At 39.6% G+C, this 26,441-nt stretch overlaps 1 protein-coding gene across 1 annotated transcript in view; it reads right to left on the bottom strand.

Moving 5' to 3' along the window:
- Nucleotides 1–11,859: 11,859 nt before the first annotated feature.
- The window catches only part of LOC128369749 (la-related protein 4B-like), a 62,386-nt gene continuing 47,804 nt past the window's right edge, over nucleotides 11,860–26,441 (bottom strand). The window contains 9 exon segments of the mRNA XM_053330826.1: nucleotides 11,860–12,312; nucleotides 14,483–14,594; nucleotides 17,523–17,716; nucleotides 19,383–19,553; nucleotides 20,341–20,365; nucleotides 22,015–22,281; nucleotides 23,086–23,192; nucleotides 24,369–24,578; nucleotides 25,531–25,584. Coding sequence (XP_053186801.1) covers nucleotides 11,875–12,312; nucleotides 14,483–14,594; nucleotides 17,523–17,716; nucleotides 19,383–19,553; nucleotides 20,341–20,365; nucleotides 22,015–22,281; nucleotides 23,086–23,192; nucleotides 24,369–24,578; nucleotides 25,531–25,584 — 1,578 coding nt within the window. The 3' untranslated portion in view covers nucleotides 11,860–11,874.

Genomic DNA, 26,441 nt, shown 5'->3' with positions numbered 1-26,441 from the left:
GTAACTGTGTAGAAGTTTTAGGCAGTTTAGGAAATGAACGAGCATCAGGGAGGCATCTGATTAGTTCTGCAGCCCCAAACATCCAACCTGAGTCATCAAGGAGTCCTGCAGCAGATGGTTTGACTCCCACAGAGTACTGATCTCATCATCATGGAGTCAGTCTGGGATTAACATGAAGAGACAGAAGCAGATGAGACACCCAAATACACAGAAGAAGAAGAACTGTGGTGACTTCTCGAAGATGGAGGAACAAAAACCAACCTGCTGAATACCTGAAACACTGTGTGAAGGTGTACAGAGGAGAAATACTGACTTCATTTAGGTTTCTCCTGTTTATGAATTTTGTATGAAGTTAACTCATACATAAAAACGACCTCACTTTACTTTCATTGCCTAAAACTTCTGCACAATACTGTAAATGCACTTTTAGGTCGAAATCTATACAATCTACATTTTTACATAACTGCTATTGTTTTATTTGTTGTGTTGTTTTCTGTTTTCCTTGAGCTGTTTCACAACCATCCACTTTTACTTTCGCCCGACTGTCAGAACTTCCTCATTCACTTATTCCCTCAGTGAAAAACTTCATAGCTAAAGCCTTGTAACTGTAAATATGTGAGTAAATGTACAATAATGAATATGTAGATACTGGAATTCAACTACTTAAACAGTCCTATAAACCTTTGACTGGTACATATCTGGCTTTACAGAATATGAAACAAATAAATGAAGCTCACGGAATGTAATTATTTTCTCATTGTGATTGTAGTTTCCATGTTATGTCATTATGTCATAATTTCAATCAAGTCAAAAACAAACAGGAAAATCTATAAAAATATAACTTGTCATAATTTATCATGCAAAATTGGTGAAAAAGGAAAAAATAGTTGAAAATCTATAAAACTATACATTTTATAATAATGTATGTCATAGTTTCAATCATGTAAAACTGATGCAAAATGTCAAAAAACACCATTTAAACCCATAAAACTATAAATTGTCATAATTTGAATCATATAAATCTGGTGAATAAGACATAAAAACCCAAAACAAAACATCTATAAAACTATAAATTATGTAATAACTGTCTCCATGTCATAATATCAATTAAATAAAACTGGTAAGAAGTCAAAAAGAGCTTTAAAAGTATAAATTACGCATAATTTCTGTTATAATCATGTAAAACTGGTGAAAAAATTAAGACATTAAAATCTAAAAAGTTGCAAATAACTATAAATATGCACATTTTTCAAACAATTGCTCAATAATTATACAATTTAAATAAAGGAAGAAAGACACATTGGCTCTTCAACAGTGCCTAAATCTTTATTTTTCAGTAAGCTACATTTTTTTTTCTCCAAATTAGACAGTTTTACATCATGACACAAGAGTAACTTAAATTATCTATAGCTGACATGTACGCTTGATTCCAGTCTCAATGGAAGAGTAAACCCAAAGAAAGAAAAAAATAAAAATAAACCAACAACAACAACAACAACAAATGTAAAGAAAAAACAACAAAAAACCAAAAAAATAAAAAATAAAGAAGCCCTCTTGAATGCAATCTCCGTTCCACGTCTGTTAAAGGTGTCGTTAGGCAAAAAATTATCTGTCCAAACCCCAACACGGTGGAGTCGTCGATTGTCCACAGCTGTTAGCGTAGCAATGGTAAGAGTGTTAATGAGTTAAACCACAGTGAGTTGATAGAGAGATTGAGTCAACGTTTCCAGTCAGTTGGTGTGCATTCGTTATTATATTTTTGCTTTTTAAAAAAAAACAAAAAACAAAAAACACGCACACAAGAAGAGAAAAGGAAGGAGGGGAGGGAGGCGGGCAGGGGAGGGGGCAAAGGGAGGGGTTGGGAGACAAGATGCAACCCTCGAGGGAAGAGGAGGGAAATAACAATCAAAAACAAAATGGCACTGTCAAAAATGCGCAAACAGGAAGGAGGGAGACTGAGCGCTTGAGGCGACTAACAGGTTGATATGAAGTGTGACGCTCCATTTAAAGGTCCATGAGAAGAGAAAAGGAGCTCCTCAAATTAAACAAAAAACAAAAAAACGCCATATCGGAGGGGGCGTTTGTGTTTTAGTGCTGGCGAGACAGGACAGGACAGGCTAGGCGGTCCGAAACATGCGCCTGGTCCCGTCTTTAACGCCAAAAAACAACAAAATTAAAAAAAAAGCAGGAAATCCGTTCCCAAAAAAAAAAAAAAAAAATTAAAGAAAAGAAAGCGGTACCATCCAAGTCTGAGGTACCTCCGCATCTGCAATCTGCAATCTGAAATTTCTGGGTGGTACTTGTTTTTTTTTTTTTTGTAATTCCACACATGCACACATTCACAGTTCAAGGATGCCCCAAGTTTGTAAATCAGCGTCTGCGTTTAAACGTCTCACAGTTCGAGGTCGAATGGTCGAGTCAAACCAAACGAATGGACAGGAAGAAGGGGGGGGGGGGGGGGGGGATGGGCGAGAGGGGGGCAAAGGGGGCTCGACCTCGACAAGGGATCGACTGCAAATCGCCATCACCAATCATCATCAAAAAAAAAAAAAGAAAAAAGAAAAAAGCTCCTTACAGTCAGTGGTGTCACATTGTAGATTTCTCCAGATGTGATAAAAGTCTTTGATGGACTTCAAGAACAAGAAAATTGCATCTTAAAATAATAATAATAATAATAATAATAATAATAAAAAACAAGAAAAAGAAAAAAGAAAAACTAAAAAAAGCCGGAGATGGCAAGCGCTCAGCTATGTACAGGTTAAACTGCCCAGTCAGACAAAACAAATGTATAATGGCACAGTTATTGGTATTCTTTGCCACAAATCATAAAGAAAAATGCTGCTGCAGTCCACAAAATGTGATCAAATGGTTTTTTTTGTGTTTTTTTTTAAAACAGACATTTCAAATCCGCTCATGTTTACAGGTATGTGCCAGAAAACTCGTTCTGAAACACGCGTTAAACAAAAAACAACACACAACAAAAAATTAAACATCACTGTGATTCCAGCTGAGCCTCTGTTTCTGTCCCCCAACAACCCTCCCCCCCCCCCTCCCGAAAAGAAAAACACAACCATCAAACAAAACGAGAAAAAAAAAAAAAAAGTCAAGAAGAAAAAACATTTTTGTACATTTATTTCTCAGAAAGAGGAAGTCATGGAAGCTGATGAACAGGAAGGAAGAAGAAGAAGAAATCTCAAACAGATAAATCAAGAAAAACAAGTAATGACAAAAAACTGAGCTAATGATTTTTTGGCTGATCCGATTTTTCGTTTGTCGCCTACATCGACGCTAAAAAAAAAAAAAAAAAAAAAAAAAAAAAAGGTGGAGAAACTATTCGCCCCCCAAATTGCCACAACGACATCCCAAAGATTTCTAATCATTAAATGAGACACTTTTGGCATCACCCCTCCCCCCTTCATTTTAAAATCCACAGGCCACAAAATTTGCGTTGTTAGCAATTTTTTAGGCGTCCGATAATCTTCCACCTCGAGCGTCGTCGTGTGCTGTACAAGCTAAAAAAGTGATGATCTTCTGATGTGTTAGTTTTTTTTTCTTCATCTCTCTCTGTGCTTCAAATGTGCTTTTAACTGTGTTCAATTTTCGTATCGTCCATGAGATCGCGTTTTTTTTGAAAGCACAGCGTGTCTTTGAAGACAGAAGACAAAACTTTGGACGTGTCCATCAGGCATCGCTCTTAAGTCACTTCAGTCAGTCCTTTTTCTGTCGCGCTAACTTTCCTTTTTGTTTTGAAAAGCTGAAACGAGCTCCCTGTGGTTTTCTGTCCATATTTTACGAGAAACGGCTAGCTAGCTATGAGCGACAACTCTCAAATCAGTAAATCCCAGCACGGAAGACAGAAGAAAACCCGCTTGAACCGACGCGTTTCTTACTTTATTGTAAAAACTACCTGAACACGAGTCAATTTTAATCGGTATTCCCAAGACACAGGAAAACATGCCATGTTCACGTATTTCCGGAGTTAATTGTAATCATGAGTTTCCGAATAATCTCCTACAAGTTATAGCGCTAACACTTTTTAGAAATGTGTTGTACTGTTCAAGAGAAACGAAAATATTTCAACCAATTTGTAGAAAAACCTGCTTGAACCTCAAGTCAATCTGAAAGGTATCCAAGGAAACAGGACTAATGCTACGTTCATGTCATATCGGAAGTTAATCGTAATTCCGAATTGTTAGTTCGCATTCAACTCCCACGACTTTTAGCTCTAGCACTTTTCGGAAATGTGTCCATATTCTAAGAGAAATGACAAACTGAAACCAATCCATGGAAAACGTCAATCTAAAAGGTAACCAAGGAAACGGGACTAATGCCACGTTCACGTCATATCGGACTTAATCATAATCACGACTTTCCAAATTGCAAGTTCGCATAAGAGAAAAGACAAACTTTAAACCAATACATGGAAAACCTGCTTGAACCCAGAGTCGATCTGAAAGGTATCCGAGGAAAACAGGATTAATGCCACGTTCATGTCATATCGGGAGTTTATCGTAATTACGAATTCCTAAATCAGGAACTAGCATTTTTCAGAAATGTATCACACTATCCATATTCTAAGAGAAGCGACAAACTTTAAACCAATCTGCTTGAACCTCTCAAGTCAATCTGAAAGGTATCCGAGTAAATGGGACTAAACGGGTATTTGGAGTTAATCGTAATTACGAGTTTTTTCGAAATGTAAGTAGCTAGCATTCATGTCAACATCACAGTCATAATTATTGATCTGGATACCTCTGAAAGCTCTTTAATATCCGACTCAGTGGCACTTAATACAGAAATATTTCAAAACCAAACACACTAAAGCTAACGTCGCCAGTTCAACGTAATTAAACCCAAATTTAAAGGATGCGTATTTAAACCCTCTTACGAACAACTAAGTTAACAAACAACCTTATTTCGTTGTCGCCTGGGTCAAGTTTTGGATACAACAAACCCTAAAATTAATTCGCATACAGCTTCCACAAGTTTTTTAACACCGGATATCAAACTTTGGCTGATCGACACATTTCCGAAAAGTGCCAGAGAAAAGAAAAAGCTTCGTAATTTCAAACAAAACTACCAAAAAAACCCAAAAGACCAATTATAGTCGAATTAAATTGAAGTTCTTCTTGTTGCCGTTTACAAAATATCTAACTTTCAACAACTTCACTTTTTAACTTAAGAGAAAATATTCATCATCATTAAGTAAAGTGTTCAAGATTGAGGGAATTAGCCTTTTCTCTTAGCTAGCCTGGCTCCGTCTAAAGTTAAAAAAAAAAAAAAAAAAACTGCCACCAACATCTTCAAAGCTCACCAGTGTTTGTAGTTTGTCTGTATACAAATAAAAATATAAAAATGATTCATGACAATTTGTGATTTCAGGTTTGAATTATTGTGCCAGGAGTATTTTAGTAGACAACGGCCGCTAACGAGCCGCTAGCTGCAGAGACAGTCTTAAAACCACAAGTTGTCATTTTTTTTTTACACTTTTTTTTATTGTACAAATTAAACAAACAACATAAACATCGTTACTTTGCAAGCTTTAAAGATGCTGGTCAACTACTTTTCTTTAAAACTTCGGACAAATCCAAGCTAGCTATATCCCCTTCGCTTCCTGTCTCTTTAAGCTAATCCAAGCTAGCTATTTCCCCTTCGCTTCCTGTCTCTTTAAGCTAATCCAAGATAGCTATTTCCCCTCCTCTTCCTGTCTCTTTAGGCTAATCCAAGCTAGCCATTTCCCCTCTGCTTCCTGTCTCTTTAGGCTAATCCAAACTAGCTATTTCCCCTCTGCTTCCTGTCTCTTTAGGCTAATCCAAGCTAGCCATTCCCCCTCCGCTTCCTGTCTCTTTAGGCTAACCTAAGCTAGCACTCAAATTCGCTTAACAAATGCCTAATTCCTTCACTGCTTCGATCTCGTCTAAATTTATCATGAAATATGGACAGAAAAACCACACTGATTAATAATAAACCTTCAATAAAAGAAAAACGTATCAAGCTGCGGTTAGTGAAACGTCTTAATAAAAAAAAAAGAGGCAGAACTTTTTATTAGCTTTCTATTTGTCCTACTATTAAATATTGATTGATATTTGAGATATTTGTCTAGTCACAACTGTCCAGCTTCACTTGTGGACACAATGCAGTTTGATTATTGACTGTAAAAGTTGCATATATGCACGAATATCACCATCATCCTGGTATATCGATGCTGAGTATTAGTGTCATGGGTCTACATGCTGCTGCTTTCCGAGCCCTCTATAATTAATATAATTCTGCTGTTGGAAAAAAATATTATTAAATGTATCGTCTAGTAAATTTCTTGGTATTTGTTATAACTGCAGTATTTGAAGATGTCAAAAAAAAATATCTGGTATACTTCAGTACAGCTGTGGACTAAAAATCTGACATGTAGTGCTTCAGTATTCAAACTTTTACATCCTTTTTTTTTTTTTTAAACGCGGAAATGAACCCGAAAGGCTTCTGTGAGATAATAAATGTTCTTTTTTTTTTTTCATCACGTAAACAGAAAAAGAAGCTTTTCTTTAAAATAAAAAAAAAAGGAAAAAAAAAGAAAAAAGAGGATGTTGGTGGTGGACACGAAAGCTTTGTAAAAAGGTTGAAGGAGGAAGAAAAGGAGGAAGAGGAAGAGGAAGAGGAGGAGGGGAGGCTTGTACACCCCAATATAAGGTGTACACGAAGGAAACATGGAATGAAACACACACAAAAAAAAAAACATCAAAAAAACAAAATATACAATCAGACAATCTGCTCACGCTGCTGCAAAGTGGAGCAGAATTCAAAACTCTGCACACCCAAAAAACTAAAACTTAAAAAAAAAAAAAAAAAAATTTTGTTAAAGAAAAATATTTCCAAAAAAAAAAGAGCACAACATTATTATTATTTTTTTTTTTATATCCTACATCCAGCTCGATAGCGACATTAATAAGTTCAACAAGATCAATATATTTTTTATAATCATTTTTAAGGTACCTCTTATATTTTTCTGAGTATTTACAACTGTACAAGCAAAGCACACACTTCAAAGTGCACATATTTAATACAGTATTGACTAGTTTTGCATTTACAAGGTTTTTATATCCCCCTCCCCCCCGCTCGAAAAAAAAAAAAAAAAAATCAAACAACCTGAAACTATTAAACAAATGATTTTTTTTTTCTCGGTACATTTCACAATAAAAGACAAAAAAAAGGGCAAAGAAAAGAAAACGCTGCTAGATTTGTACTTTCTCTCTTTCTTTCAGTAAGACTTGTTTAATTAAGTCTGTTACGACTAAATATTTTCCACGTGTCGCGCTTCGTTAACTTTTTTTTTTCAGGGGGGGTGGGGATAAGGGGGTTGGGGGAGGGTGGTAGGGAGGAAGAGAGAGAGGGAGGGAGGTTTATTTTGAAAAGAAATAAACTCTATGCTTGTCTTGTATAAAAGTTAAGGCAAAGTCATTTTTCAAGTTTAAATAAAATTCAAGTTTCTCAAACACTGGATGGAAATATTTTACATTTTGCGTGTATATATATATATAGATTTATATATATATATATATTTTTTATAGAGATGTAGGTGCATCCCTATATATTTTTTTTTCTTTCTTCTCCCTTAAAAAAAGAAAACTTAACGATATTTCTTATGGAATAAACAGCATTGGTTTATAAATAAGTGGATATGGTGCATTTTTCAACTCTATCACCATTTCCACTGATGAGGAGGAAAAAAAAAAAAACGACCCATCCAAGTGCATCTCAGTCCTTCAAAATAAAACAAAAAAGAAAAAACAATCAAATCCTTATTGTTTTTTTTTTAAATGTTTTTTTTTTTTTTTTAAATAAAGCAAACTCAAGATTTAGCGTCCAAATCAAAAGCAGCTCTGATCATCAAGAGGAGTTCAGGCTTTTTTCTTTCTTCTTTCTTTCTTTTTTAATTATTATATTAAATAGTTTTTTGTGTTTTCCCTTCTCCAAAAAAAAAGTTGGACTCCTGTTATTCTCTTATATATATATATATAGTGGGGATTTCCCAGAATGCTTCTTGGTTGCAGGAAGACTTTGGCGAGACATGCGAGGGTCCCACGTTGAGTGAGTAGGTGTCTGCGTTTCTCCCCTGACACCCCCTTCCTTCCTCCCCCCGCCAAAATAAAACACCAACAACAAACAAAAACCAAAAAAAAAAAAAAAAATCAGATATTGTGTTTTTTTTATATATATAAGTACAGTGGTTTTTCTTTTTTGTAGTTTTTAAGGGTGTTTTGCATCTGAGGTGACAACTTTTATTTTAAAAAGATTAACCTGAGCACACGACTGATGATGAGCAGCAGGGAGGGAAACCGAAAAAATATAATAAATGCAGTTTCAGGCTTCTAGCTGTCATTTTGAAACTTCGTATACCAATCTTATTTCCTTCTTCTTCTTCTTTAGTTTTTTTTAAACCAATTCTCACGCAAATTCAAATCTTTCTTTTTTTTAAGGATACAGTAAAACATCCGTATTACGTGGTTGGTTTATTTGCCACAAAATGGCTGCTACAGTAGACAGTTTCCTCCCTGCTTTTTTTAATCTTCTTACTACTTCACCGCCACGTAGGAATCAAAAATCAAAAAAATTCCCTCCCTCCATTTCAAGAGTGGACATCCAAAATGTTTTCCTCTATAATAATAATAATAATAATTATAATAAAGTCAGAATCTGTGGTTTCTATGTTTCTATCTATACCCTGAACCTTTAAAAAGTGGCTCAAGGAGAATAGTTATATTTATATAGATAGATATTTAAAAAAAAAAAAAAAAAAAAGGTTATTTCCCTTTTTTCTTTTTTTCTCCCCACTGTGCTTTTACTTTTTAAACTCCTGCAAATCAGGATTCAGGGATTCAGGAGTGAAGCAGCAAGAAGAAGAAGAAGAAGAAGAAGAAGAAAAAGAAAGAAGGAGAAGCAGTGTGTGCTTTGGTCAATCTTCCCATAATACGTCCCCGATAAATGTTATTTTTTTTTAAATGTTTGTTTAAAAAAGAAAAAAAAAAGCTCAAAAATGAAAAAGTGCAAAACCAAAAAACTAGAAGAAACAGATGAGGGTGAAAAACAACCAAAAAAAAAAAAAAAAAAAAAAAAATAAGTAAAATAAATTAAAAGTGGTAAAGACTCGATGCTGAAGAAGGGGAAAAATAAAGAATAAAGAAAAAAGGAGGAGCTGAAACATCATCATCATCGTCATCACACCGAGGATGGATTTTACAGTTTTTAGATTTCCCTGCTGTAAACCCCCCCTTCCCCCCTCCTCCTCCTCCTCCTCTTCCTCCCCTTCCTCTTCCCTCCTCCTCCTCCTCCTCCTCTCTTCTGCATCTTAGCTGTCAATCAAACTTTATTAACATTTAAAGGATCTTTTGGTTCAAAGTTCAAAGTTCAAACGACCCCCCCCCCCCCCCCAAAAAAAAAAAAAACCTCTTCCTTCCTCCAACGTGGCAAATATCCCCCCAAAAAAACTCAACCAACACCCCCTCACCCCCTCCCATCATCATCATTTTTACCTTCATCTTGTTTTTTTTTAACTTTTAAGTAAAAAATATTCTAGGTCTTTAACAACCTTCTTAAACTTTCCATATATTCATCATCAGTTTATACAATTACTCTCTCTTTCTCTTTTTTATCTCTCTCTCTCTTTCTTTTTATCTCTCTCAATGGAAAAATCATTGATATATATATTTTTTTTGAAATCAGAGGCCCCCCCCCCTCAAAAAAACACCACAGCATGCTTATACACACACACACACACACACACACAAGAAACGAAATGAATGAGCATCAGTAACACAAAACGAGAGATGAGAGACGCCTCACCAAAAAAAACTTCATCCATAAAAAAAAAAAAAAAGGCAGAATAACGACGAAAAAATGACAAAAAAAAGAAAAAAAAAGGCTCCAGCGAATGAATGAATGAATGTGTCTGCAGGGTTTTTCTTTTTCCTTAATTAGCTTCTTTTAAATTTCCTCTTGATTATAAAAAAACGTAATATCCCTTTTTTTTCTTTTCTCTTTTCCTTCGACTTCAAGTAGGATTTTATTTATTTAGAAATATATTAGCAAAAAAAAAAAAAAAAAAGGTTTAAATTGTGTAAATCAAGCTTTTTTTCTTTTTCTTCTTCTTCTTCTTTTACATACGTACGTACAAGTTATTTTTGGATAAGCTGTCGAAATAAAAAGAGTCCACCAGGAAATCAACGACGTCTAGCACCATTATCTAAAGAAGAAGAGAAACTCGCCTCTATGGGGGACCCCAAACCCCCCCCCCCCTCCCTCCCCCTTCCCAAAAAGAAAAAAAAATCTTAACTTTTTGCCTCTTTTGATGCATTTTCAGGCAGGAAATGGAAATCACCCCCCTTTTTTTTAAGCCCCGCCCCCTTTTATCAACTGAAGGTAGCTAGTGTTCATTTTCCTTCCTTTAATTTTTTTTTCCTCCCCTGCTTCCCTCGAGTTTGTCCTTACATCATCGTCCCTACTTTAAAAAAATGTCAGTATGAAACCAATGTTGCCTGTACTGATCATTTTAAATCCCACAGTTAAGATAATTAATAAAGAAGCTCCGCCCCCTTCCACCCCAAAAAAAAAAGATAATGCCACGATAAATTGACTTCTTCCCCCCCTTTCAGTATTTTAACGTCATAAATCAGCCATTTCCACACGGCTGATGACAGACAGGCACCTCAAAAATCGAGTATTAATCTCCTTCGACGCTTTAAAAAAAAAAAATTAACACAAGCTGTGTAGCGACGTTAGCCGGCTACTAAGCTAGCAGTGTTAGCAAAAAAAACAGAGGGAGGCGATTCAATTTAGAGGAAGAAGAAGAGGAAGAGGAAGAAACCCAGTGATGACCGATAGTCGACAACAGTGTTGAAAAGAAGCTGCAAAAAAAATTATATAAAAAAAAAAAAAAAAAAACTGCTTCGAGGCGATTTAAACCGAAGGATACGAGTCTCGTGATGAGATTTCCGATGTTAAATCTTTTTTTGCATATGGATGTGAATATGTGTAAAATGAAAAAAGAAAGAAAGGAAGAAGAATAAAGAAAAAAAAAGGAAAAAAGAAAAAAGACACATCTGCTTATTATGAACCATAATTAAGCTACATTAAAGTCAACCCCTCCCACACCGCCCGTCCCGCCTCACTATGAGAGTCAAACAAGGTGGAGTCTGTTGGTCTCTTTCCCATCATCTACTAGGAGGAGGAGGGGGGGTAAGAGGAAGGGAGGAGGGGGTAAAAGGAGGAGAGGAGGAGGGGGGGTAACTTTCCAACAATAATGCCCCCCCCGCTGCTTCAGCACATAAAGACTAATTTAAATCCCACACAAGGCCGTTTTTGGGTTTTTGGGTTCGGACAAGAAATCAATTTCAGTGTTGTCTGTGCCAACTGACACGATGACGTAATGCAAAAAAAAAGGAGAAAAAAAGAGCAAATAAATAGAATAGAAGAATAAAAAAAGAATGAAAACTGGTGCTCTACATGCACAGTAAAGTGCTTCTTTTTTTTTTTTTTTTTTTTTGTCGTCTGCAAGCCCTGATCCAGGAAAAAGAAGAAGAAGAAGGAGGAGGCGTTTGTTCCTCTCTCTATGCTTGATGTGACTTGGTTGGTGATTCTGGGATTATATAAGTATCGAGTAGCCCTGACTTATATTTCCTTTTTATTATTATTATTAATTATTATTCTTATTATTTTTTTCTTCTTCTTCAATTTTATTCATTTAAACGCATCTATGGAGCGTAAGTGGAGGAGAAAAAGGGGAGAAAAGGGAAGAAGAAGAAGAAGAAGGAAGGAAGGAAAAAGGAAAGGAGAGAGGGGGAGGAAATTATAGGAGGAGGAGTCGGAGGAGTAGTAGGAGGAGCCCTACTGGGGAGATTTGGGTGGAGTGTGATGGGGATCTTTGCTGGGGTTTTTCCCTGGATGTGGAGGCGGAGGGGAAGCCCACCGCCCGGTCGACCGTCGAGCCTCCCTCGGGGGTCGACCTCCTGCACCTCCTCCTACTCCTCCTCCTCCTGCTGCTGCTGAGCCAGGTTTGGTGGAGGAATTAGGGTATGTCTCTCTGGCGTTTTTAGTAGCCTCTCCTGCCGGGATGGAGGAGGATGAGGAGGAGGCGTCGGAGCACTTCCTGTCCTCGCCTGCTGCAGAGGAGGAAGAGGAAGAGGAAGTGGCGTTGTTGTTGGTGGTGTTGGTGCATGCTGGCTTGGCTTCCTTCGGGGTCGGCGGCTGCTGCTGCTGCTGCTGTGATGTCGAGGTGTCTTTCACTCGCTGGCAGATCTCAGCGTAGGAGGGCTTCCTCAGCTCCTTGGGAGGGAAAAGAAAGAAGGGAGGAGGAGAGTCGTTAAATATTCTGCACCAGCGAAGAAGAAATGATGCTTCCCCTCCTTTATCGGTTGAAATGTCACCGATGTCGATGAAATCAGGATGATTTTTAGCTCCGCTGAGTCATCGGCTCAGTTTAACCCTCCCTGTTGTCCTCGAGTCAAGAGAGGAAGGGAGGGAGGGAGGAAGGAGAGGAGGGAGGGAGGAAGAAAGGAAGAGAGGGAAGGAGGGAGAAAAGAGGGAAGGAAAGTAGGGAGGAAGAAAGGAAGAGAGGAGGGAGAAAAGAGGGAAAGGAAAGGAAAAGGAGGGAGGAAGGAAGGAAGGGAGGGAGGGAAAAAGGAGGGAGGAAGAAGGAAGGAAGAAGAAAGGAAAGGAGGGAGGAAGGAAGGAATGAAGAAGAAAAGAAGGGAGGGAAGGAACGAAGGGAGGGAGGGAGGGAAGGAGGGAAGGAAGAAGAAAGGAAAGGAGGGAGGAATGAAGGGAAGAAAGGAAAGAAGGAAAGGAAAGGAGGGAGGAAGGAAGGACGGACGGAGGAAGGAAAGTAGGGAGGAAGGAAGGAAAGAAGGAAGGGAGGAAAGTAGGAAGGGAGGAAAGAAGGACGACAGGAAGGATAAAAAGCTTTTAAAGTCCCACCTGCTCAATCTGACAATCCACTATTGTTTTAAGTGTGTGTGTGTGTGTGTGTGTGTGTGTGTGTGTATGTGTTATTCTGTTCTCTGGAAAGATCAGAGTTAGATGACATGAGCAGAATCTATATTAGTGTTGAATAATTAATTGAAATGGAAATATGGCCGAGTGCAATTATCAAAGTGCAGGAAGTGTGGTTCAGTTTAGTTTGCACAAGTTCAAATTTACATCTACATCTATAGCAACCATAGAACAACCTGTATCTATAGCAACCATAGAACAACCTGTATCTATAGCAACCATAGAACAACCTGTATCTATAGCAACCATTTAACAACCTGTATCTATAGCAACCATTTAACAACCTGTGTCTATAGCAACCACAGCACAACCTGTATCTATAGCAACCACAGCACAACCTGTATCTATAGCAACCATAGAACAACCTGTATCTATAGCAACCACAGCACAACCTGTATCTGTAGCAACTACAGCACAACCTGTATCTATAGCAACCATAGAACAACCTGTATCTATAGCAACCACAGCACAACCTGTATCTATAGCAACCATAGAACAACCTGTATCTATAGCAACCATAGAACAACCTGTATCTATAGCAACCACAGCACAACCTGTATCTGTAGCAACTACAGCACAACCTGTATCTATAGCAACCACAGCACAACCTGTATCTATAGCAACCATAGAACAACCTGTATCTATAGCAACCATAGAACAACCTGTATCTATAGCAACCATAGAACAACCTGTATCTATAGCAACCATAACACAACCTGTATCTATAGCAACCATAGAACAACCTGTATCTATAGCAACCATAGAACAACCTGTATCTATAGCAACCATAGAACAACCTGTATCTATAGCAACCATAACACAACCTGTATCTATAGCAACCATAGAACAACCTGTATCTATAGCAACCATAGAACAACCTGTATCTATAGCAACCATAGCACAACCTGTATCTATAGTAGAGTTATAAATAAGCCTACATATGATGTATTTATTAATTATTTAGATATATGTGTTTAAAGGCATTTAATCTGCTTTTTTCTTATCATCAGTTCATATCGTCTGTCTTCTATCATCTTGTTGCATCAGCTGCAGGTTTATTTTAAAACACCTAACTTGTTTTTTTACTGCAAAAACAAAACAACCCCCCAAAAACCCAAAAACCCAGCAGGAGCTCCATCATTAGTCAGTCAGAGCTCGTTTCTCCTGCCAAAGCTTTTCTTTATTTTCCATTTCTGGTATATTCACACTTTCCCTGCAGACTGAAACCTCTCTGCTTTAATAATTTAAAAGGTGTGACTGACTGACTCGACTGCATTTAAAATCGATAAGACGATGAAGATGCAGAAATGAGGCTCGCTGAGATCGATTACTCTGTGATTGAGATGAAAGGGGAGTAAGCATTAAGAAAAAAGGGATGAGAGAGGGAAAAATAAACCTCAGAATAAACAAAAAAAAAAGGAGAAAAGAGGAGTTTGATACTGACTGTTGCAGCACCGTTGACTTGCACTGATTTGCTTGCAGTGGACAAAGTGCCGGGGACTCGCTCCACGGAGAGCTGCGCCTCCTTCGGCTTCACCTCCGTCACCTTCACGTCTCTGAAATGGACATGAAGAAGAGGAGAGGAGTTAGAGAGGAGGAGAGGAGTTAGAGGTTATGTTAAGGTAAGATTACTTAAAGCGATGGTTTGGCGTAATTTCGACCTAGCGTCATTTGCACCATGAGGTCTATCTAATACAGGGGTGCTCACACTTTTTCAGCATGGGAGCTACTTTTGAAATGACCAAGTCAAAATGATCTACCCATTATATTCATTGAGAAATATATTGAGGTGGTCATTTTTACCCCCCTGGCGTTTTCAAATTAAAACCCCTACACCTTTCAGTTCATGACTTTTCCTAAAATGGGTTTATTAATCATCTAGTGAATTATGGGGGGTGTGTACGGAAGCTTATTGCATTCATTCAATAAAAAAAAATACAGATCCTGTTTTTCTGAGTAATTTTTTTGGATCAGTTTTTCTGAGTAATTTTTTCCCCTTGTTTTTCTGAGTAATTTTTTCCCCCCCCTGTTTTTCTGAGTAATTTTTTTCCCCTTGGCATTCAAAACATTGGACACATTCACTCCTTTAATTGAGAGGTCGATTTAATGGCAGCAGACATGACCTGCTTGTTTACTTTAATCAAGTTCTACTTTGATCTGGGTTTAAGACACTGGGAGATTGTCCTGTCGCTAAGTCATATAGATGGTAAGACTGAAGACGGGTCATAGCAGGAGCAGGAGCTGCAGGAGTCACTTGCAAGTGAGGTGTTATCGCGAGATTTCGAAGTAGAGAAAAAATTACTCAAAAAAACAGGGGGAAAAAATTACTCAGAAAAACAGGGGGAAAAAATTACTCAGAAAAACAGGGAAAAAAATTACTCAGAAAAACTGATCCAAAAAAAATTACTCAGAAAAACAGATTTTAAAAAAATTACTCAGAAAAACAGAAAAAATTACTCAGAAAAACAGGATCTGTATTTTTTTTTTATTGAATGAATGCAATAAGCTTCCGTAGGTGTGGGATAAAAAGAAAAAAAAATATGATGTTATTACGTACTTTATTATTTTTTCACTTTGCTTCATGTTTGATACACGTTGTTGTCCGACTCGTTTATAAGAGAGAACGGGAGAGTTTCACTCAGTAGGTAAATTTTACCTTACAATGACAGGTGCGAACGAGGTAGATTACTCCAGTAAAAGTAAGACTTAGTTTTATGACTTAGAAGTCGCCAAATGACTTACTTTAACGAATTTCGTTTGTTTATATAATGCAGATTTGTAAAATATTACTTTTATGAGGATCACAGTCACAGACAATAAACTTAGCATTTGATAATTGTGGTAGCAGCGGTGCAGCAGATGTAATGAAGTCCACGCAGCACGCTGGATGCTGCGTGCTGCGATTCCCTGGAAAATTGGCTTCTTCTCCCTCAAGCAGGGTACACTTGCACTCACACTAGCCAAATAATCCGGACTTTAGGGGGCAAACGTGCTTTGGCACGGTACGATTGCCTAGTGTGCGCTAAATGAGCAGTGTCAGAGTAGCCGCGGCGGGGGTTGCGTGTAATCGCCGATGTACACCCCACTGATTGTTGCTGTTTTCATTCATAATTTCAGTGTTCTTGACGCTTGCTGTGGCAGCTTTAGTGTTCAAGTTTGCTGTCTGTTGTTTCAATATTTATAAGTGAGAACGGAAATTGAAAGCCAAGTTCAGTTTAGGTTTATTTCGCCTGAATGTAGGCTACAGTATATATTTATGTTTAGTTTTATTTCTTTATTTTGGCCCTATGGGTGAACAGATGAGGAGTGTGTGTGTGTGTGTGTGTGTGTGAGAGAGAGAGAGGGAGAGAGAGAGAGAGAGAGAGAGAGAGAACGGGTTCAAAGTGTCGCTAGTGTGTGTCCTGCTAAAATGATATTGGGTGCTGTAGTTCATCTGATTACATGAAATAATATAAATTGTAACACACTTATTTCTGCCCCCAACCCCTAAAACATATTAATAGGCTAATTAACAACAACCATCACAATGATGTGACGTCATGCATTTTGATCGCAGCCCCCCCTACTGAAAATACCTTCCAGCGCGCCTGATGTCACCTCACCTTGTCATGCGATCTACCAATAGTACCTTGGAGATCGACTGGTAGATCGCGATCGACGTATTGAGCACCCCCGATCTAATATAAAATAGTGGAGTTAGAGCCATCAGCCAAATAGCTTAGCACAGGCGCTAACGGGACCACCAGTGTATCTGGTAAATGACCCCACTAATAATGCCTGGACTGTTATCAAACTTCTACAGTAGTACTAATAAGGTCTTTACTCATAAATCGATGCATTGGAAAGTTTGTAAGTACACAGATCACTGAAATACTGTGTGATCTCGCGAGATCACGCACAGCACATCTAAAGAGCTGTGCGTGATCTCACGATATTTCGACAATGTTTCCAGCTTTAGCAGTAGCAGCAGAGTAAAAGCCATCAGGTAAGTGTTTATTTTAATAAACTCCTGGTGTACTTACAAACTTTCCAATGCATCGGTTTATGAGTAAAGACCACCTTCCTTTTGTCCCTCTCTCTCTCCCTCCTTCCTTCCTTCCTTCCTTCCCTCCATCTTTCTAATGATCCGGCCCACATCAGATCAGATAGGGCTGTTTGTGGCCCTTGAATTATTATATTCAGTATGCAGCAATGTAAAACGTTTCCCCTCATCCTCCTCCACCTCCCCATATAGATATTTATTTTATAGATAGATAATTTTGGTATTTAAGGAAATAACCATAAATACAAAAATTACCTACAATCACAAACACCAAAAATGAAGTATGACGCCACTCCAACCGAGTTAATTGATCCACATGGTGACGTTATGGTGCTAATGAACATATATTATTATTTCTGAGACAATAAATGGTCCAATAAAAGCAGTAATGATATATAACAGGTTTAGGAGGAAGTGTGTGAGGCTTGGTTGTGATTCTTACGCTGCGGGGACGAGGGAGGGAGCCGGACTGTGCGGAGGCCCGGCGGTCGGAGTCAGAGTCGGAGCGACGGTCGGGGTCGTTGTTGTCGGCGACGGCTGGAAGCTTTGTGGCATCGTGGAGGCGGAGGGCCGAAGAGGCTCTTTGGGTCCGGCGGGGGAGAGAGCTGCTCCTGAACCGGACTCAGCACTTACATTCTGGAAAATAACATAATAAGAGTTAATAATTATGTCTCTGTACTTTATACTTTGTTCTTTAGATCTATAGAAAATTATCTGAGCTTTGATACAAAATACAGAACATCAAAACATCTTAGTCGATAAATCAATGTTCATGTTTCGGTCGTGACTGCCCACTTTCCAAAAAACATTTTAACCCTCCTGTTGTCCTCAGGTCATGGAAGGACAGGAAGGAAGGAAGGAAGGAAGGAAAGCAGGAAGGCAGGAAGGGAGGAGGAAGGGAGTAAGGAGGGAGGGAGGAAAAGAGGAAGGAAGGAAGGAAGGAAAAGAGGAAGGAAGGAAGGAAAAGAGGAAGGAAGGAAGGAGGAGGGAGCAAAGAAAGAGGGAAGGAAGGAAGGAAAGCAGGAAGGGAGGAGGAAGGGAGTGGGGGGGGGAGTAAGGAGGGAGGGAGGGAGGAAAAGAGGAAGGAAGGAAGGAGGAGGGAGCAAAGAAAGAGGGAAGGAAGGAAGGAAGGCAAGGAGTAAGGAGGGAGGGAGGAAAAGAGGAAGGAAGGAAGGAGGAGGGAGCAAACAAAGAGGGAAGGAAGGAAGGAAAGCAGGAAGGGAGGAGGAAGGGAGTAAGGAGGGAAGGGGGGAGGAAAAGAGGAAGGAAGTATGGAAGGAAGGAAAGCAGGAAGGGAGGAGGACGGGAGTAAGGAGGGAGGGAGGGAGGGAGGAAAAGAGGAAGGAAGGAAGGAGGAGGGAGCAAAGAAAGAGGGAAAGAAGGAAGGAAGGAAGGAAGGAAGGAAGGGAGGAGGAAGGGAGTAAGGAGGGAGGGAGGGAGGAAAAGAGGAAGGAAGTATGGAAGGAGGAGGGAGCAAAGAAAGAGGGAAGGAAGGAAGGAAGAAAGGAAGGAAAGCAGGAAAGCAGGAAAGGAAGGAGGAAGGGAGTGGGGGGGAGTAAGGAGGGAGGGAAGGAGGAAAAGAGGAAGGCAGGAAGGAGGAGGGAGCAAACAAAGAGGGAAGGAAGGAAGGAAGGAAGGAAGGAAGGCAGGGAGTAAGGAAGTAAGGAAGGAGGCATGAAGGAAGGAAGGAAGGAAGGAAGAAGAGAAGGAGGGGAAGAATGAAAGAAAAATTAAAGAAAGAGGGAAGGAAGGAAGGAAGGAAAGCAGGAAGGGAGGAGGAAGGGAGTAAAGAGGGAGGGAGGGAGGAAAAGAGGAAAGAAGGTATGAAGGAAGGAAGGAAAGGAGGAAGGAAGTATGGAAGGAGGAGGGAGCAAAGAAAGAGGGAAGGAAGGAAGGAAAGTAGGAAGGAAGAAGGGAGGGCGGAAAAGAGGAAGGAAGGAAGGAAGGAAGGCATGAAGGAAGGAAGGCAGGAAGGAAGAAAGGCAGGAAGGAAGAAAGGCATGAAGGAAGGAAGGAAGGCATGAAGGAAGGAAGGCAGGAAGGAAGAAAGGCAGGAAGGAAGAAAGGCATGAAGGAAGGAAGGAAGGATAGTAGGAACAGGCAAAAGAGACCCAGGAGGACGACAGGAGGGTAAATGTTGTTCTGTCTGTATAAATAAAGTTTGATTGATGGATGGATGGATGGATGGATGGATGGATGGATAGATGGATGGATAGATGGATAGATAGATGGATAGATAGATGGATAGATAGATGGATGGATGGATGGATGGATGGATGGATAGATAGATGGATTTATTTACCCGTTCTTTCACCGTCCCGACGACGACGCTGCTCGCCAGCCGGTTGTCGAACACGTTGTCTGTTTTGAGCTGACCGGCCGCTCCGGGAAGCGGCGGGAAGCTGGAGGGATCAAACTCCAAGTTCGGAGACTCCGGTTTCTGAGCAAGAGGCGGAGACTGAGGCGTCACTCTCTGCACGAGGAAGAGGAAGAGAGAAGAGGAAGAGGAAGAAGGGAAGAAAGAAGAAGGGAAGAAAGAAAGAAAGAAAGTAAAAGAAAGAAGGGAAGAAAGAAAGAAAAAGTAAAAGAAAGAAGGGAAGAAAGAAAGTAAAAGAAGGAAAGAAAGAAAGAAGGAAAGAAAGAAAGTAAAAGGAGGGAAGAAAGAAATAAGGGAAGAAAGAAAGAAAAAGAAGGAAAGAAAGAAACAACGGAAGAAAGAGAAAGAAGGGAAGAAAGAAAAAAGAAGGGAAGAAAGAAAGTAAAAGAAGGAAAGAAGGGACGAAAGAAAGAATGAAAGAAAGAAAGAAGGGACGAAAGAAAGAAAATAAAAGAAGGAAAGAAAGAAAGAAGGGAAGAAAGAATGAAAAAGAAGGGAAGAAAGAAAGAAAAAGAAGGAAAGAAAGAAAGAAGGGAAGAAAGAAAGAAAGAAAGAAAGAAAGAAAGAAAATAAAAGAAAGAAAGAAAGAAAGAAGGGACGAAAGAAAGAAGGGAAGAAAGAAAAAGTAAAAGAAAGAAAGAAAGAAAGAAAAAGAAGGGAAGAAAGAAAAAGGACACAATGATAAATCAATAAAAGCATCATTTGAATCCTCTAGTTATTTTCTTTTTTAATTGTTTCTCCATAAAGAGAAAGAAGTTAAACTCTTATACTTCAGTTACATGAATAAATAAATAACTAAATAATTAAATAAATAAATAAATACATAAATAATTAAATAAAAGAAGATAAAAAGGTTTAAAAAAGAAAAGAAGGAAATACTCACTGTAAACTTTTCGTCCCTCTTTTTCCTAGAAGCAGAAACATTTTTCCTTTAAGAAAGAGAACACTTCAATTTACAAACATCCGTTCTGCCTCAAACAATCACTCAACCACTTTATATATTTATTTATATTATTTATTTATATAGTTTAATTTGACTTTCACTGCTGCTTTGACTTTTTCCTTTTGAGAATTTACTGCTTTTTTATCATCATATATTATATTAAATATCAGTAATAATTAATCTGTAAATACTAAAATAAAATCTGGTTAATTTTACTTTAAAGCAAATCATTATTTTATGCTGCACTCATATTTTAGTTGAGCTTTTTTTTTTTTTTTTCTTTCATTCTATTTTTTCTGTACTTTCTCTTATTATTATTTACTAATTGCGTTCACACTGCAGGCAAATCTGATTCAAATCTGATCTTTATTCCTGACTGTCCACACTGTTTTTTAGCAAGTGTCCAAATCAGATTTGGTTCTGTTCAGACTGGGCCTCATTAATGACCAATCTGACAGGTTGCCATGGTAACGTCATCTAGCATCTAGTGTGTGATGTCATAGAATTCCGACAGCAACAACAAACCAGATGTAAGAGAACGGAGCCATCGCCCCAAAGATTAAGACTTTGGTTTGGTCCTCTGTCCATGGACTGATGTTTACGTCCTCCGTTGCCTCCAGTGATATCACCTAGCAACAACAACTGGAATAAGTCCTCCAGTGATATCAGCTAGCAACAACAACTGGAATAAGTCCTCCAGTGATATCACCTAGCAACAACAACTGGAATAAGTCCTCCAGTGATATCAGCTAGCAACAACAACTGGAATAAGTCCTCCAGTGATATCACCTAGCAACAACAACTGGAATAAGTCCTCCAGTGATATCACCTAGCAAAAACAACTGGAATGAGTCCTCCAGTGATATCACCTAGCAACAACAACTGGAATAAGTCCTCCAGTGATATCACCTAGCAGCAACAACAACTGGAATAAGTCCTCCAGTGATATCACCTAGCAACAACAACTGGAATAAGTCCTCCAGTGATATCACCTAGCAACAACAACTGCAATAAGCCCTCCAGTGATATCACCTAGCAACAACAACTGGAATAAGCGCGGGTCTGGTGTCTCATAGAGTGACGTAGCGTAGAGACGTAGAGAGACGTCACGGACAGTCAAATCTGATATGAGTGTTTGGATGTTCAGACTCACACACATCTGTCCAAATGAGATCTGAAACTTCCTCCCAAAGGTGGTTTACATCTGGTTTGCATGAATCGGATCTCATGTGATTTATGACTGTTCAGACTTCTATAAGAGCATCTGGTTCCAATCTAGACTGGCTAAAAGTTGGATTTTGGCTTCCAGTGTGAACACAACCTAACTGTTTCTTCTGTTGCAAAAACCTGCATTTTCTCAACATGAACCCAGTTTAAATATAATTTGGTTAATTTTACTTGATGACAAGTAAACAAAGGACGATGTTCTTACAGTGTATAAATACTCCAAATATTTAAGACGACAGGAGTCAAAAATGAAACTTTGTTGGTATAATTTCACCACATTTATAATCTTCGCTCCTCTTTTTGAACATTATCAGACTTTCTAACCCATCTCGTCTCTTCTCTTATATTTCTTATGCCAGCGAGGGTCTCATCTCATCGTAGGCGTACCTTCCTCTGCTCAGAGAGTAGTCTGTGGTGGCGGGCTCGGTGACTCGGCCCGTGCCGGCGGTGTGGCTGCGTGGGAAGGCCGTGGAGGAGGAAGGTAACCTGGTTCTGGGCTGGCTGCTGTTGCTGGGGAGGCGGGTCGGCGGACTGCTGCGGACTCCGTTCAGACGCTCGCTGGGGAAGCTGGGAAATAAACCCGGACTGTCCAGGAGGCCGGCGCTGCGGTCCGCTGTCGGGACGGTCGGCCGCAGGTGAGGTTTACTGTGATTCCTAAAGGAAGCACGACGAGGAGACAGATGATTATTGATTATGACTGAGCTGTTTTAAACTTCCTGTCAGCCTCCCACCGTCTGTTTTGACTGTTTCTTTCCTCCCTTCCTTCTGTCCTCTGGCCTTCTTTCCTTGCTTCCTTCTTTCCTTCCTCTCCCTTCGCCTTTCTTCCTTCCTTCACTCCTTCCTCCCTCCCTACTACCTTCCTTCTTTCCTCTCTCCCTACCTACAACCTTCCTTCCTCCGTCCTTCCTTCTTTCCTCTGTCCTTTCCTTCCTTCCTCTTTTCCTTTCTCCCTTCCTCCCTCCCTACTACCTTCCTTCCTTCTTTCTTTCCCTCCTTCCGTCTTCCCTCCTTTCATTCCTCCATCCCCCTTTTCTTTCTTCCTTCAGTCCTTCTTTCTTTCCCTCGTTTCCTTCTTTCCCCCCTCATTTCCTTCCTTCCTCCCATCCTTCCCTCCATCTGTCCTTCCTTCCTCCCTCCCTCCCTTTCTTTCCTCTCTTTTTTCCTCCCTCCCTCCTTCCTCCCTCCCTACTACCTTCCTTCCTTTCCTCCTTTCCCTCCTTTCCTTCCTTCTTTCCTCTGTCCTTCTTTCCTTCCATCCTCTTTTCCTTTCTCCCTCCCTCCTTCCTTCATTTAAATAATTGGTGCAGTTTCACTTTTACAATACTCCTGCACTTCTTTTTCCTCCTACTCTTCTTTCTTTATCAAGATTTCTTTAAATAAAACACTGTTACTCAGTTATTCAGAGTTTATAGTTTATAGTTTTCTAATTTCAGGCGCTTGTCTTTAAAACTCTCGTACCTGTTCCTGGGTGAGTAGTGTCTGACGGTGAGCGGAGACGTCGCTGGTTTGAAACTGTGTGATGTTGTAAATCCGTTGATGAACTGGTTGTTGTGAAACGGAGCAACCTGCAAGAAAAGAAAAGAAGATTTTTATCAGCTGCGGCAAAACAGGAAGTCAAGACGAAGAAGAAATATTCAGGTGTTAAAATAAACTCAGAGTAAAGATTAAATAATGTGATAAAGTAGAATAAATTACACCGTTTTCAGATCTAATGCTTCTTATTGTAGATTATAGTGATTTATTTTTATTCAAATATATAAAGTAACACATTTTGGGTAATTTACAAAATCTTAGAGTAAAATTAAAGAAACAATCTTCACAACCCTCCTGTTGTTCTCGAGTTAAGGAAGATAGGGATGTAGAAGGAAGGAAAAGAGGAAGAAGGAAGGAAAGGAGGGAGAGAGGAAGGAGGAAGGGAGAAAGGAAAGGAAGGATGGAGGAAATAAGGTAGGAAGGAAGGTAGGAGGGAGGGAGGGAGAAAAGAAAAGAGGAAGGAAGGAAGGAAAGGAAGAAGGAAAGGAGGGAGGAAGGAATGGAGGAAAGGAAAGAAGTATGGGAGAAAGGAAGGAAGGATGGAGGAAATAAGTAAGGAAGAAGGAAGGGAGAAAGGAAAGGAAGGACGGAGGAAATAAGGAAGGAAGGAAGGTAGAAGGGAGGAAAGGAGGGAGGGAGGAAGGAATGGAGGAATGGAAAGAAGTAAGGGAGAAAGGAAAGGAAGGATGGAGGAAATAAGTAAGGAAGAAGGTAAGGAGAAAGGAAAGGAAGGACGGAGGAAATAAGGAATGAAGGAAGGAAAGGAGGGAGGAAGGAATGGAGGAAAGGAAAGAAGTATGGGAGAAAGGAAGGAAGGATGGAGGAAATAAGGAAGGAAAAAAGGACTGAGGAAGGGAGGAAGGAAGGAAGGATGGAAGGAAGGGGGAGGGAGAAAGGAAAGAAAAAAGGATAGAGGAAATAAGGAAGGAAGGAAGGAAGGAAGGAAAGAGGGAAGGAGGGAGAAAGGAAGGAAAAAAGGACAGAGGGAGGAAGGAAGGAAGGATGGAAGGAAGAGAGAAGGAGGGAGGAATGTCTTAATGCTCAGCTATGAACATTAAAACTAAAGAAAATATATATAATTATGTTCATTTTGCTGAATTTTACAGCTTTAAATGCAGATTTGTGTGACTTCTTTAATCCTAACTATTATAACTTTTATATAAACTACATCATAAATCTCCATAATGCATGTTTGGCCTGGTTCGTACCAGCGCGGGGTCGATGAAGCTGTGAGCCGTGGACCAGGCCTGCGGCGTGATGAGGCTGTAAAGAGGAAACTGCTGCTGCGGACTGTAAACCGGCGGGATGTAGTAGGACGTGTAGCGCTGCTGCTGAGCGTACGGGTTCACCTCCACCGGCCGGTAACCGTTCTTTGGCATGAATGTGTTGATAGCGATTGCCTTCGCCTTTATCCTCGCCTGATGGAGAGAGAGAGAGAGAGAGAGAGGAGAAGAAGAAGACGAGGAGAAGAAGAAGAGAGTAGGGGAATTAAGATCAAGCAGAAACAGTTCATATTCTAGTTTGTAATTAATCTACACAAGGGGGGGTCAAACATGTGGCCCGTGGCCTGCTGAGGGTCCAATCCGGCCCACTTTCCTTACTGTCTTCTTTTCCTTCCTATCTTCTCTTCCTTCCTTCCTCCGGTCCTTCCTTACTGTCTTCTCTTCCTCACTTCCTTCCTTTTGTCCTTCCTTACTGTCTTCTCTTCCTTCCTTCTTTACTTCCTTACTGTCTTCATTTCCTTCCTTTCCTCCATCTTTCCTTGCTTCCTTCTTTCTTTACTTCTGACCTTCCTTCCTTTTGTCCTTCCTGTCTTCTTTTCTTTCCTTCTGTCCTTCCTTCCTGTCTTCTTTTATTTCCTCCTGTCCTTCCTTCCTGTCTTCTTTTCCTTCCCTTCTTCGTCCCCTCTTTCCTTCCTTCCTTCCTTCCTTATCAGATCAAATTGGACTGTATGTGGCCCTTGAATGAAGATGAGTTTGACCCTCCTGGTCCTCATCAGTCATTAATAATGTTTAATTAATGAAATGGGGGGAAAAAAAGAATTTGTACATTTGCATATATAAAAATGTGTATCAACTGCACCAAAAATGCATCTCATTTCTAATTTTGCATACTGTGGGTCACATTAGGAAAAGTCTGGCTCACAGAAACATGAATATGGTGTTTTTACAGCTACCAAATGTAAAAGAAATGGTCAAATTGGACCCTGAATAGTATGTAAAGGGTTCAAATGTTAGCAGGAAGTAGCGGATATATTTACACACTCAGCATCAGACTCTCAAGATAAAATGTCGGAGGGTGAAGTGACGCACTAAATATAATAAATAAGGAGACTCAGCCTGTCACACTGATATATAACGTCGGTCTTACCTTAATAGGTTTCCCCTGGAAGGTCTTCACCTCCTCACGGAGATACTGATATGCCTTCAGGAAGAGAAAACCAACAGATCAGCACATTAGGAGATCATCTGATATTAAATACGATGAGAAAGAGGAGCTTGGAAAACAATCTGATGCTTGGATTCATCGTAAAGGATTAAATTACAAACAGTACGAGCATTAAAAGAAGAGAGGAAACTCAAACATCAGAGGAGGAAAGGTGGATTAAAGTAGAGAAATGAGGCAAGGCAGAGTTTATCTATAAGGAAAGAAGAGAAGAAGAAGAAAAGGGGATTTATAAAGGTGAGAGTTTGTGAAAGGAAGGAAGGAAGGAAAGATGGGAGGAAGGAAGGAAGGAGGGACAAAAGGAAGGAAGGAAGGAAGGAAGAAAGGAGGGACAAAAGGAAGGAAGGAAGGAAAGATGGGAGGAAGGAACAAATGAAGAAAGAAAGGACCAAAGGAAGGAAGGATGAACAAATGAACAAGGGACAAAAGGATGGAAGGAAAGATGGGAGGAAGGAAGGACAAAAGGAAGGAAGGAAGAAAGGAAAGATGGGAGGAAGGAAGGAAGGAGGGACAAAAGGAAGGAAGGAACAAGGAAAAAAAGGAAGGAAGGAAGGAACAAGGAAAAAAAGGAAGGAAGGAAGGAAGGAAGGAGGGACAAAAGGAAGGAAGGAACAAGGAAAAAAAGGAAGGAAGGAAGGAAGGAGGGACAAAAGGAAGGAAAGATGGGAGGAAGGAAGGACAAAAGGAAGGAAGGATGAAGGAAAGAAGGAAGGAAGGAAGGAAGGAGGGACAAAAGGAAGAAAGGATGAAGGAAGGAGGGACAAAAGGAAGGAAGGAAGGAAGGTAGGAAGAACAGAAAGAAGGAAGGAAGGATGAACGAACGAACAAGGGACAAA

The sequence above is a fragment of the Scomber japonicus genome, chromosome 12 (genome assembly GCF_027409825.1).
Source record: "Scomber japonicus isolate fScoJap1 chromosome 12, fScoJap1.pri, whole genome shotgun sequence".
In the NCBI taxonomy this organism is placed as follows: Eukaryota; Metazoa; Chordata; class Actinopteri; order Scombriformes; family Scombridae; genus Scomber; species Scomber japonicus.
This window is presented reverse-complemented; position numbering and strand designations above follow the sequence as displayed.